Raw genomic sequence first — 13,523 nt, 5'->3', positions numbered from 1 at the left:
TTTACATGACCGTTTACAAAGCTTTGCTTCGCGAGATCGCTAGAAACACACAGTGGTCCCGGCGATTTTTTATGGCATAAGGAGCATGGGGAATTGGAGTACAGTTGCAGGGGAAGAAGTAGAGGAAAGGGTTAGGGGAGAAAATTGGCTTGCTACTAGGAATGAGAGAGGAGAAAGACTTATTGAGTTATGCAATATATTTCAGATGGTAAAGGTGAATACCCTGTTAAAGAATCACAAGAGGAGCAGGTATACTCGGAAAAGCTCAGAGATAGATTTCAGGTGCACTAGTGCACTACATCACATTCGGGCGGAGATCACGGAATCAGATATGGGTTGTAAGCCGTACGCAGTGGCTATCTTTCAGAGACCAGTCAAGAAGAATCAGTGCGCAAATAAGAGTAATACGAAAGTACTATTGAATAAAGAGATACGCTTGAAGTTCTATGAGGCTATAAATAAATGATAATGAATAGCCCAGTAGGCAGTTCAGTTGAAGAGAAATGGACATCTCAAAAAGGCCAGTCACTGAAGTTGGAGAGAGAAACGTAGCTAAAAGGAAGGTAACGATAAAGAAATAATGATAATAGAAGAAATAATTCAGTTGATCGATGAAAAATGGAAGTACAAAATTGTTCAGAGACATTCCGGAATTTAGACTAGAAATGACTTAAGAATGAAAAAAACAAGAAGTACATGGAAGCTAAGACGAAATGGCAGCCCAAAGAATGTGAAAAAATCGAAAAAGTAATGATTGTCGGAAGGACTGATTCAGCATACAGAGAAGCGAAAACAAACTTGGGTGAAATTAAAAGGAAGGGCTGCTACATTAAGAGCGTAATGGGCATACTACTGTTAAATGCAGAAGAGAGAGCGGATGGATGGAAGGAGTACATTGAGGGTCTCTATGATAGCAAGGACTTATCTGATGACGTGATGGAAGAAGAAACTGGAGTCCATACGGAAGAAATAAGGGATCCAACAACAGAATAAGAATTCATAAGATTCTGGAGGACTTAAAATCAAATAAGCAGGAGGGATAGATAACATTCCATCAAAGTTCCTAAAACCATTAAGGTGAAGTAGCAACAAAACGATTATTCACGTTGATGCGTAGACTATATGAGACTGGCGATATACCATCTGACATGCGGCAAAACATCGTCCACTCAATGCGAAACATTGCAAGGGCCGACAAGTGCGAGAATTATCGCACAATCACCTTAACAGCTCATATATCCACGTTGCTGACGAGAAAAATATAGAGAAGAATGGGAACGAAAATTGAGGATCTGTTAGACGACGATCAGTTTGGATTTAGCAAACCAGAGAGGCAGTTCTGACGTTGCGGTTAAAAATGAAAGCAAGACATAAGAAAAATAAAGACAATTTCACAGCATCTGTCGACTAGGAAGAAGCGTTCGATAATGTGAAATGGAGCAAAATTTACGGATTACTGGGAAAAATAGGGGCAAGCTAGTGGGAAAGACGGGTGACATACAGTATGTACAAGAACCAAGTGATAAAAATAAGAGTGGAAGACCAAGAACGAGTTGCTCAGATTAAAAAGAGTGTAAGACGGGACGTAGTCTTTCGCCAGTGCTGCTCAATGTATACGTCGTAGAAGCAAGACGGAAATAAAGGAAAGGTTTAAGATTGGGATTAAAATTCAAGGTAAAAGGAATTCAATGTTAAGATTCACTGATGAACTTGCTGTCTTCAGTGAAAGTGAAGAAGAATTAGAGAATCTGCTGAATGGAATGAACGGTCTATTGAGTACAGAATATGATTTGGGAGTAAATCGAAGGAAGACTAAAGTAATAAGGAGTAGGAGAAATGAGTACAGTGAAAAACTTAGAATTGGTGATCACGAAGTAATTGAAGTTAAAGAATTCTTCTACCTAGTCATCGAAATAACCCATGATGGACGGAGCAAGGAACACATAAAAAGCAGATTAGCGCTGGCAATTAGTGCATTTCTGGAAAAGACAGGTTTACTACTGTAGTATCAAACATAGCCCTTAATTTGTGAAAGAAATTTCTGAGAATGTACGTTTGGAGTTGTTGTTTATATAGTTCTCAGTAGTCGGCGCGTACACAACTTTCCCACTAGAGCGCGCCCCGCTAAGCACAACAGCGCATGTGCAGCGCTCGTCCATCTCCGTACTACGAGATGGCGCTGCCTTAGAGACGGACCAAAATCTGCTTCCGCCGACCCACGTATTAATAAGTAACACAGCCAATGAGATTGCTGCTAATGTAGAACCTTTTCTCCTCGCGGATCACACTCGCGCAGTGATACCTGAATGCCCGAGGTATTATAACGAGTGTATAGACCTCCGATGACTCAGTCTGCATTTGTCTGCAACAGTCTGTACCAGTCTGCATTTGTCTGTACCAGTCTATAGTCAAGTTTCAGTCTGCGCCTAATAAGATTACCATATTCCTGTACATAGCCATGAAAATCAATGAATAGACACTTTGTCAAGTATCAGAGATATGTGAGAATAAGATTAACGTACCAAGGCCAAAGGAAATTCAGATTGTCAATTGTAAATAGCATCCAGAATCAAGTTAGGTAATGTCTACCCTTTTTATTATTTTAATAAATGCGTGTGAAAATTAATCAAGTTGTGCTTAAAGTTGGTGACCATCAATCTGCTACTCTAAGCGTGCAAGTGGCATTTCTGTCGTCTGACCTAACGGCAGAAGATAAACACGCCACGATAAGACCACGAGACATATTGCTGACACTCGCCTACTTCGTTAGAGCGACAAGTCAAATAATCTGATGGTGTGTGTACCGAAGGTCTTACAGTACGCACACCACAGGAGTACAGCATTATGAGGCGGTGAGGCATGGGGGAAAACTGGAACGGAAGAAAATCCAAGTATTTCACATGTGCTGCTAGAGAAGAATGTTGAAAATTAAGCGGACTTATAAGGTGAGGAATAAGGTGGTTCTCCGCAGAATCGACGAGGAAAGGATTATATGAAAAACACTGACAGGATGATAGGGCATCTGTTAAGACATCAGAGAAAAACTTCCTTGGTAAAGACATCATGGAATAACTTCTGTGGACCTAGAAGGAGCTGTAGAGGGTAAAAACCCTGACTGTAATACATCCAGTAAATAACTGAGAATGTAGGTTTTGAAAGCGTTAAGCAGAAGACCGATGACTCAAAAAAAAGTCACTGTCAACAAAACACTTATGCCACTGATAACTGCTAGACCTACTACTCTACGGGAATGTTTACCGCAGTAGGTAGGAAACCTGTGCGGCACAGTTGTCGCAGACCGTGATTCTTCGAATCAAAACACATGTCGAGCTTTGCTACCACCCTCGCTAGAACTTACAGTGGGTTCACTCACACTGACGTACTGCGTGAGGAAAAGCTTGATCCATTTATCTACGTATTTGGGCTAGAGTGGATTTGTAAGTTTTGTGAATAAGTTTGCTTGAATATTCAGAGTTGTAATGTCCATACAACAAAACACTCTATATCGACAAGGACCTCAGCCCAGACATTTTAACTGAGCTAAACATTGGCCATTAAACGTTATATTGTGTTATTAAGAAGACTTCTTCCAGAATTTAATCAAATAGTGAAAATATGTGGAATTTAAACGACATATTTGTAATTTTCTCCTTTTTCTCTTGTTTTAATAAGACTACTTATTTTAGAGAAAATATAATAGTCTGAATATAAATATGTTATTTGTGACGAATAAAAACCACTTGTATTTGCGACATGAAGTCATAAAACGTAGTGAGTTTAGAAAATCTTATCGTTGTAAAACGACATTCGTCTTTTGTCTGACATACTTCATTTGTTACGTCTCTGTTCACCTTTCCTCCACCTAGCTGCGATCTGTTTAGATGTATGTAGAAATGTAAGTTTCTTTAACTGAGAGCAACTCTCATTTTTGCTTAACCCCTGAGTCATTTTATTTTATTTTGTACAGTTAAAGCCTTGGTATGTTACTGACACGTTTAACAGCGAGTCTGGTTCTACGAAAGCAAATAACCGGTTTGCACGATATCTGTTTAACCACCGTTACGGCTATCTAACTGAGATCGCTACGAGTCGTAGTAATTACTCAGAACTTGTCTGCTTTTTAATTTATGAAGACCGACTTGCCATTTCGAACAATGTTGGCGCACTTGAGACATTCGAAGCTGATATGGTAATGAAAATAAGAAACCAGTTGTTCCCCCAACATACAATATTTACTGCCAAATTAACATTCCCGTTCATCGTCAGTTTAGCACTCTAGCTATAAGAGTTAAAAAAATCTGTCTTCACAGTAGTTTATTTGATTGCACTATCAACCGCAAAATTGTAGGATAGTAAACTATTGTTGGGGACCATGGGTAGATAAACAGAACGTTGAATGCGGCCGTGTAACATCGAAGCCATTTGTGCAGTGAATTACGTTGGCAATCAGTGACAAAATATAATGTGCAATAGTGTAATTTCAATCAACAGCTTCGCCATTACAGCAGTGATGCAAGTGAAGCAGCAAGAAGATGAAATTGCTGTGATCTACATAGGCAACCAAAAGGAAGAAAACCAGCAGAAGACATCACTGATTTCGATTTCTAGCCATACACTGCCCCCCTCCTTCCCCCCAAATGCCACACCAGCAGCTACAGTAAAAAACGATGGACAATGAATTCTAGATTAATCTAGCTTAAGACTGTTTATTTTTAAGTAACATTTCTCTATATGTATGTATGTATGTATGTATGCATGTATAAACGCCTGATGATGAACAGAACATGTTCGAAACGCATTGCATTACGTTAGATTAAGCATAAAATACAAAGTGACTGGTACCAGAAACTTGAAATAAATAATTATCTCACATAGCCACGGTGCACAAACATAGCCATTACAGCTGAAAATAAATACACACACAAAGTTGTCACTCTGGGAAGGGTCAGCAGCTCGTTGTCTTGTGCTCTGCGCCGCTAACTTTCGTTCACCGGGCTCCCGTTCGCTTCCTAGCTGAGTCTAGTATTTTTTTTTTGGGACTGGGTGTCTGTGTTGTCCTCATCATCATCGACGCAAGTAGCCGAAGTAGTGTCTAATAAAATGACTCGCACCAGGTGGCCAAACGGCCGTGATGGAGTTTCCCGGCCAAAAATGCCGTGCTATGGAAAGGAAACTGGTAACGAGCGAGCAGTGAGGCGGGCTTACCGGTGACGAGTAGGCTGTAGCGCAGGGTGCGGGGCGGATGCGTCGACACCTGGCACTCGTAGTCGCCCTGGTCGGCAGGCCGCGCGTCGCTCACGGTGAGCCTCCAGTTGTCCGGGTACTGGAAGCTGACGGCGTACCGCTCGTCCCCAGAGTACGTCTGCCGGCCCACCGTCAGCAACTGCAGCTCCTCAGAGCCGGGACGCCGCCGCACCCACGACACCTGCGGCATTCAAAACAGAAGCACTTCACATAACCATTGCCAGCGCATAGGGGCAAGACTCATGAGCAGAGGTCTTATTTATAAGCATTCCTCTGGTTTAACCAATTCCTCATCTGCGACAACCTTTTCCTCTCAGAGTGGCACTTGCGCCGGAAGTCGTCAATTATACGAGGAGCGTTCTGAGCCGTGCGTGGCTCGTGTTTCCGCCATCATGTATTTTACACCCTCTTTTTAACGTCCACCTCACTACGTTAATGTAAATTAGTACTGTCACTGTGCTGCTGCTTTGTGTGGCCGTGACCGGCGCTAGCAGCGGATATCGATATATCCCCTCTCGTAGTATCTTTGCTTGACTTCCCGGTCGTTGTCTGTCATAGGGCGGTTAGGGTCGTGAGTTCTGGTTGCTAGTCAGTTGGAACGCGTCTGGAGCGCAGTCCAGGCCTGCCATTCGGGGAGTTGCTATGCGGCACTAGTGCAGTTGAGTTGGAGCAGTGAGATCTGCGTCAACATGGCTCGCCCGACATTGCCGCCACCCGAGCTGAGCCACGGTCTTGGTGGATCGTAAGTCGGTCGTCCTACCGGACGAAGCGTTTTGGCTCACCGATCGTCAATGAGTCGGCTGTGTGTGTGTATGTGTGTGTGTGTGTGTGTGCATCGACTCCCGACTTGTCTTCGTGAGTGCTTAGCTACTGTTTGGTATCGTTCAGGTCTTCGTGCAAGTGTTTGTCAGGTTGTGTGTGTAGTTGGCGCTATTTCCACTGACGACTATTTTAGATGTTGTCGGCATTCTGAGAGAGGCGGTCGGTTGGTGCGGACCATGGGGGATATCTCCGTGCGGTCCAGTCGGCTGGGTCCGCTGGCAGTCCCTGCGCAGTGTCGGAGCGTGTGTGGAGCTGTCCGATCGCTTCGAGCTTCGTGGTTCACCGACCCAGGACGTCAAAGTTGAGTAGTGGTTTCAATTACCCAAGCCTCGTCCATTCATGTTGTGTGGTTCGTTTCGGTGGTTCGCTGTTGGGGAGGTTTTCTGTGAGGAACATCGAGTGTTTGTATTCCTGAAATTTAGACGCCATGCGGTGGAATTAATGATAATGGTTGACTACAATTCAAGTCCTCCACTGGAATTTTCTGCTTTGTGGCCGTTAGTGTTCCGGTTACCTGCCCTGGTCGCTATCGTCATTTCAGGCAGTGTCCATTCCTCACCTGTTGTCGCTGTCCAACACGGTGTGTAGTTTTTACAGCTTAATACATTTACATGTTTGATTGCGGATAATCACGCCCGTAACATTTTGTGTTTAAATTCTCATGTACCGACTGGTTGGAAGCAAGTCGTTTGTCGGTCGGTCCGTGGCTGTCCCTTGGTTGGGTTCCAACAGGTCAAGTGTAGTTGGGCTCACCACCTGTCTCACCTAAGTGAACGAGGGCAGACCGACCCCCTGGAGGCTGTTGTCTTTACTGTCTTTCTCATCGGTGTTTAATTGTCAGTTTATAATCTATCACAGCCAATGATAAAAGAAAAATTCTAGGTTTTACTAAGTTTTATGTAAGTAAGTTTCAACTGCGGCAATTGGATATTTGCTCAAAGATTATTGGTGTTGTGTTGTCATTCCTTTTAGACCGGTTTCGGCTACTTGAAACTTAAGGCTTATAGCTATATTTTTTTACAATTTTGGAAAATTAATTTTGGGCCTTTAGCCTTGGAACCTTGTTCTCAAAATTACCTTTCAAGCTTAAACATTGCGGCCTTTTGCCTTTGAAAGGCTATGGTAATTTATTTTAAAATCTTGAAAATTTTACTGTGGGCCTTCAGCCGTTTGTATTGCATCTTGTTTCTGGTAGCTGCCTTTTTTCAGTAACTTGAAATGTAACTTGTTGATTTTTAAGATTTTTTGTTTGTAGGGCTTCAGCCGTGAAAGATTTGGAGTTTGAAACTCGCAGTTGTAAAAGTTCGGCTATGTGCCGCTCTGGTTGTAAATGCGTTATTAAATTACAATAAATTACAATTTTGAGTGAAACTGACCTCAACCTTATTTGGCCCTTTCCACAATTATAATCACCTGTTCTGCCCCGCGGGTTTAGCGGGCGTCTCACGTTCAGTTAGTAATGTAACACTTTCTTTTTCTTGGGCGGTTTCGGCTTAAAAAGTGCAGAATTTGGGAAAGCTAGAAATATTCCTGCTTCAGCCGCTGTAGTTTCATGAAGTTCCGATAGGTTACGGCACTATTCGTTGCCTTCAAAATGGCGTCTGTAACGGAGGTGCCTTCCAAGCAGAGAGCAGTCATTTAGTTTCTCTTGCTGAAAACCAGATCATTGCAGATATTCATAGGCACTTGCTGAACGTCTATGGAGATCTGGAAGTGAACAAAAGGTTGGGAACTCACTGGGTGAGGCGTCTGTCATCATCGCCCATGATGTCAGACAAACCTTTCCGATCTCCCTCTTGCCGGCCAGCCACACACAGCTGTGAGTCCTGCAATGTTGGAACGTGCGGACACTCTCAATCGATGGACGGATCACAATCAAACGCATCGCTGCAGAAGTGGACATGTCTGTTGGTAGTGTTGGTGCAGGAATCCATCTATTGGTGTCTCAAAGCTGTATGCCCACTGGGTTCCTCACCGCCTAACAGAAATCGTAAAGAGCAATGAAAGACCATGCGTGAGGAATTTCTTGCACGTTACGATGCTAATCGTGACAATTTTTTGTCCGACAGCGTCACAGGCGCTGAAATAAGGGTTCACCATTTCGAAAAGGGAACCTAACGCCAATCCATGGATTGACGCCAAATCCCCTCTCCTCTTTAGTCCAGTAAATGTAAGTTAAGACATTAAAAATGTCCCAGCTGGACAATGAATATTACAGGTTGAGTTCACATTGAGGTTGCTGTTTACTGTAACAACACAGCTGTCTTCTGTGTACGTCATACTAATCTGCAGCACCCAGAGCAGCCACAGGGGATATCATGTTATTGCCGAGAAACACTGTCTCTAGTATCCGACAAGGAGATGAGGCCGCTGGTCTCTGCAGGTGTGCCATATTGAGCCGAAGCCACCCATTAATTAGACTCGTAGAGCCATGAACTTGGGCGTATTTCATTTGTTAGGTTGTTCCAGATAGTCCCAGACACTTTCTACGACGTTGAAAGGGGGTAATTTTGCAGGCCATTTGAGATGCGATACGGTGCCTGCGTGTCCGTCAAACCAAGGGCGCATGCGTCCAGCACTATAAGACTGGCTGTTGTCATCTTGAAAAACGACGGCGTCCACGGCGTACTCACCACCGAGAAATCTGAAATATACATAGTGGTTCATCTTGTAACATGCTGGTTTTGTTGTCACGAACTAAACTGAATTTAATTGAACTGGTTTTCCGTTGCTTGTGTTGTAATCCTGAGCAATGAACTGATATCATTACGTAAACGCAGTCTGATGAAAAAGGTCACTAAAACTATTTGAAACTACCCACCGAGGTGAGAAAAGTCAAGGAATACTTCCTAATATCATATCGGCCCTTCTTTTTCCTGGCGTAGTGCAGCAACTGGACGTGCACTGCATTCAGCAAGTCGTTGGAAGTTCCCTACAAAAATACTGAGCCGTGCTGCCTCTACAGCCATCCATAGCTGAGAAACTGTTGCTGATACAGGATTTTGTGCACGAACTGACTTCTATATTATGTCTCATAAATGTTCGATGGAATTAATGTCGGACGATCTGAGTGGCCGGAGCATTGGCTCCAATTGTCCAGAATATTGTTTGAGTCAATCGTTGCCCGGTGACAAGGCGCATTATCACGGGAACATGAAGTCCATAGATGGCAGGAATTGATGTTTAACTAGGCAAACGTAACCGTTTCCAGTCAGTGTTCGAATCAGTCCACGCTATGTAAACACAGACCAGTCACCACCAGCTTGCACAGTGCCTTTTTGACAATCTGAGTCAATGGCTTCGTGAGGTCTGCGCCACACTCGAACCCTACCATCATTACTTACTGCCTGAAATGAGGTCCCATCTGACCAGGCCACAGTGTTCCAGTCGTCTAGGGTCCAACCGATATGGTCACGAGTCCAATGAAGGCGGTGCGGGTGATGTGCTGTTAGCAAAGGCTCGTCTGATGCCATAGCCCATTAACGTCAAATTTCGCTTCACTCTCCTAACAGATACGGTCGTGTGGGTCCCATACACATTTCGGCCTTTATTTCACTCAGTGTTGCTTGTCTGTCAGCACTGACAATTCTACCCAAACGCTGCTGATCTCGGTCGTTAAGGGAAGGCCATCGGCCACTGCGTTGTCCTTGATGTGAAATTTGGTGTTATTGGCACACTATTGACACTGTCGATCTTGGAATACTCAATTCCCTAAGGTTTTCCGGATTGGAATGTCCCATGCGTCTGGGCCCCCAACTAATATTCATCACTTAAAGTTAATTCCCAACGAGCGGCCATAATGACTTCGTAAACTGTGTCACATGAATAATCTGAGTCCGAATTAGAGCTCTACCTATGCAACATCTCTGTGTAGGTGATACATCGTCATCTGCATGTATGCATATCACTATGCCATGAACTTGTCTCACCTACGTGTGTAAGTGTATTTGAATTAACTTTCACTAAAATATTAGGAAACGTAAAACTGTATATTAAATAAACTCTTCTGTACCACGGTGAAGTGAACAGTGATACAATGCTTGACGTCACAGTGCAAGACTTGTTCCTACAAACAAAAGTAACCGAGTAAGATTTCTACATGAAAAAACAAAACGAGTATTTAAAAGAATAACTGTCGAAAACGCTTTTTTAAAGATGCTCTGTGAATTTACGTGTGTCAACTGAATTAATAAAATTCCAAACATTAAAAAATTCACATGCAAATGTAACACTGCGCTGTGAGAATAATACTGTTTGTATAAGAAATGATATCTGCACTAAACATTTCCTAAACTAAACCTGACAACAATTTTGAGATGCAAAGCTTATCTGTGAATTATTAATTGTATTTTGACTGTGATATGAAACTCACTCAAACCAATTTCCATTTCTTACCTGTGGCAACGGAAACTCGCTACTGCTCGAAAATGATGAACATTAAAATACAGTGAAGCATAAAACCGGATAAAGAAAAGAATGTCTTTCGCAATGGGACGCAAGGACATGCAACTATTCTAAGCACATTAAGCTTTAATATTACTTCTATGTAACTATGTTTCGCTCAGTGCATGGGGCGACACTGTTACTGGAAAATGGAACTTCCTTGACGAATAGGTGGAGGATATTGCATTTTCTGAATGATGTAAAAGAGATTAGCATTCAAAAACTGTACTGAACCTCTGATACCTTAAAAATTATCGTCATCTGTACAAAAATCCCTTATTCAAAAATGCATTATTCAGTCATGAGGTTAGATACTGAAGTGGTGGTAAAGGAGTGTCGAATTTCAAACTATGAGTGCAAACGCATGATAAATTACGCGCGAGCAAGCAAAGCAGTGACAATGCTACTTGAAAATCTTCACACTTCTCGAATCAGTCGTTGCCAAATTACATTTACAAATAGCAACATCGTCTGCATTTGTATCTCTGTGCTCTGCTAGCAATTTTCAGACCGCTCAGTAATGTGACCAACACCAGACTCACTAGCTCAATTCTCACAGGATACTAGCAACGACAGTGCTAATGACAACCAGAGATAACTTTGCTTGCACTAAGAACCTCTACTGCGCAACATATAGACTGCTGACGGTTTGAAAAATATCAAGTGTAGAAATGTGAGGTACGAGGCATCAAATAAAAGTTGCGCTCATATAAAAAAATGGTTCAAATGGCTCTAAGCACTGTGGAACTTAACGTCTGAGGTCATCAATACCCTAGACTTAGAACTACTTAAACCTAACGAATGTAAGGACCTCACATACATCCATGCCCGAGACAGGATTCGAACCAGCGACCGTAGCAGCAGCGCGGTTCCGAACTGAAGCGCCTAGAAGCGCTCGGCCACAGCGGCCAGCTCATATCACTTTATGTCACTTTCGCTGTAAACCAAAAATGAGATAGGAACCTTAAAATCTTCACTGTCATACAAATCAGGGAGTACACATTCTGGTGTGAAAAACACCACCTAATAATTTCAGAACCACCTGAAACATGAAAAACCACCTTGCACACTCAGTGCTCTCGACGAATCACATCAGTTGGAAAGAGATAAATTCGCGTCTCAGCTGACCAAGCTACACGCTTACAATCCTACTTTCCAGTTTGTGTGTTGTTTGGTTTTATGAAGGCCAAGGAGATTTGAGCAAAGGGGAGATGGCGTTATTTATACCGACCACTGACGGCAGTTAAAGCCTGTCCGCCATCTTGACGAGTCTTAGAAGTCTGATGCTTCGTTAAAGCCTGTGTTAAACATAACCTATTGGCACTGATGCATTGAACTGACAGTCAGCTTTGAGTATGTAATTTGAAACAATATACTTTTGTGGATGAGTACTCACATCTCACTGTTGAAAAAAATTTTAAAACCTATTCTCAGTCGTCGAGCGTGGTGTACATCGTAGCAGAACAGCCGATCGTTTGTTCCTGTTTTAAGTGAGATAGAAGAGCAGCTCTACAACACGAACACTCCGCTTTGGCTCACCAGTATGGTGGCGCCAGGCTTCACTTTTTCGGCGTAAGAATGTCTCACTTAATTCTAATCTCCTTGTTGAAGACATGCAGTTATATCTGCTACTGTGGGCAACGGCCTTTTGTGAAGTACCCGATTCTTCATGTCCATTTGAGACTGTTTCCTTCGCTCTGTTCTCTTGGAAAACGGTGGAGATGGTCTTGCATTCACTATGAGCAATAACTGAAAAAGGGTGCCATTGACGTGGCGGACACTCTTCTCCAGACACTGTCGGATGCGATCTCTTTACGACCACTGCTAATACGTCGTGTTGCGTGTCTGCGAGAAGTTCACTATTCCTTATAGACGTATTGGAAAATGTGCGTCGATATACAAACAAACCAGACATCGTCATTCGTTGTATGCACGTGGATAAGTTAAGCAAGATACCTCTTTTCTTCCGTTCTGTCACGTCTCTATGTCGGTCCATCGTACTGTTCTGATTCCATACAACGCTCTGGCACACACACGGAGTGTGGAATGTGAGGAGTTTGAAAATAGTACGAGACCTAGAAAATCTGAAGAGGGAAATGCAAAGGCTCATTCTAAATATAGAGACGATCAGTGAAGTGATGTGGAAGGAAGATAAGGTTATGGTCACATCGATCAATATTAGGTAATATCGACACCAAATGAGAAATCGGGAAAATGATTCATTTCGAATAACAAATTATGGTAGAGGCTGAGCCACTGTAAGCGATTCAGTGATACGGATATGCTCATTAAATTCGACAGCAAACAGACGCCAACAAAGATCGGAAGCGGATGAGTGAAAGAGAGAGAAAGTACTGAACGGTTAGATGAGTATCTGACAGGAGATGAAAATCTAATAATCATGGCAGACTGGAACGTGGTTGCAGTGAACCGAACAGAGGAAAGAGCTCTGGGAGAAAACGGGATTAGAATGACAGAGGAAAAGACTTATTGAGTTCTGCATTAAGACGGTAACTGCAAATACTCTCTTCAAGAATCACGAGAGGAGGACGTATACTCGGAGTAGACCCGGAAACATGGGTAGATTACATTTCGATTATACCATGGTCTCACTAAGATTCAGGAATCAGATACTGGACTGTAAGCCGTACTCATGAACAGACTCGGATTATAATTTAGTAATGACGAATGGTAGACTGGCGTTTAAGACGGTCGTATGAAATAATCAGTGTGGAAGGCAGTGGGATACTGAAGTGCTGAAGAATGATGAGGTTGTGGATACTGCTACAAGAACATCACAGTAGGCAGTTCAATTGGAGTCGACATCACTAAAAACGACTATCACAAATGTTGGACTGACAGGAAGTAAGGTAACTCCGAAGAATACTTGGATAACAGATCGACGAGATAAAAGACTATGACTATGTCCGGAGAAAGATAGGAGTACAACAATATAAGTCCTTCAGGAACGAAATAAATAAGAAGTGAAGGCCATCAAAGGCGAAATCGCTGCA

The 13,523-nt window shown here is 42.8% G+C and overlaps 1 protein-coding gene across 1 annotated transcript in view; it reads right to left on the bottom strand.

Moving 5' to 3' along the window:
• Positions 1 to 13,523, bottom strand: part of LOC126252963 (uncharacterized) — a 529,370-nt gene that overhangs the window by 159,095 nt on the left and 356,752 nt on the right. The window contains exon 4 of the mRNA XM_049953977.1: positions 5,206 to 5,425. Within this exon, the coding sequence (XP_049809934.1) occupies positions 5,206 to 5,425 (220 nt within the window). The remainder of the gene's footprint in view (positions 1 to 5,205; positions 5,426 to 13,523) is intronic.

Source organism: Schistocerca nitens, chromosome 4 (genome assembly GCF_023898315.1).
Source record: "Schistocerca nitens isolate TAMUIC-IGC-003100 chromosome 4, iqSchNite1.1, whole genome shotgun sequence".
Taxonomy (NCBI): domain Eukaryota; kingdom Metazoa; phylum Arthropoda; class Insecta; order Orthoptera; family Acrididae; genus Schistocerca; species Schistocerca nitens.
Note: the sequence above shows the minus strand (reverse complement) of the source record. Positions and strands in the feature narration are given on the sequence as shown.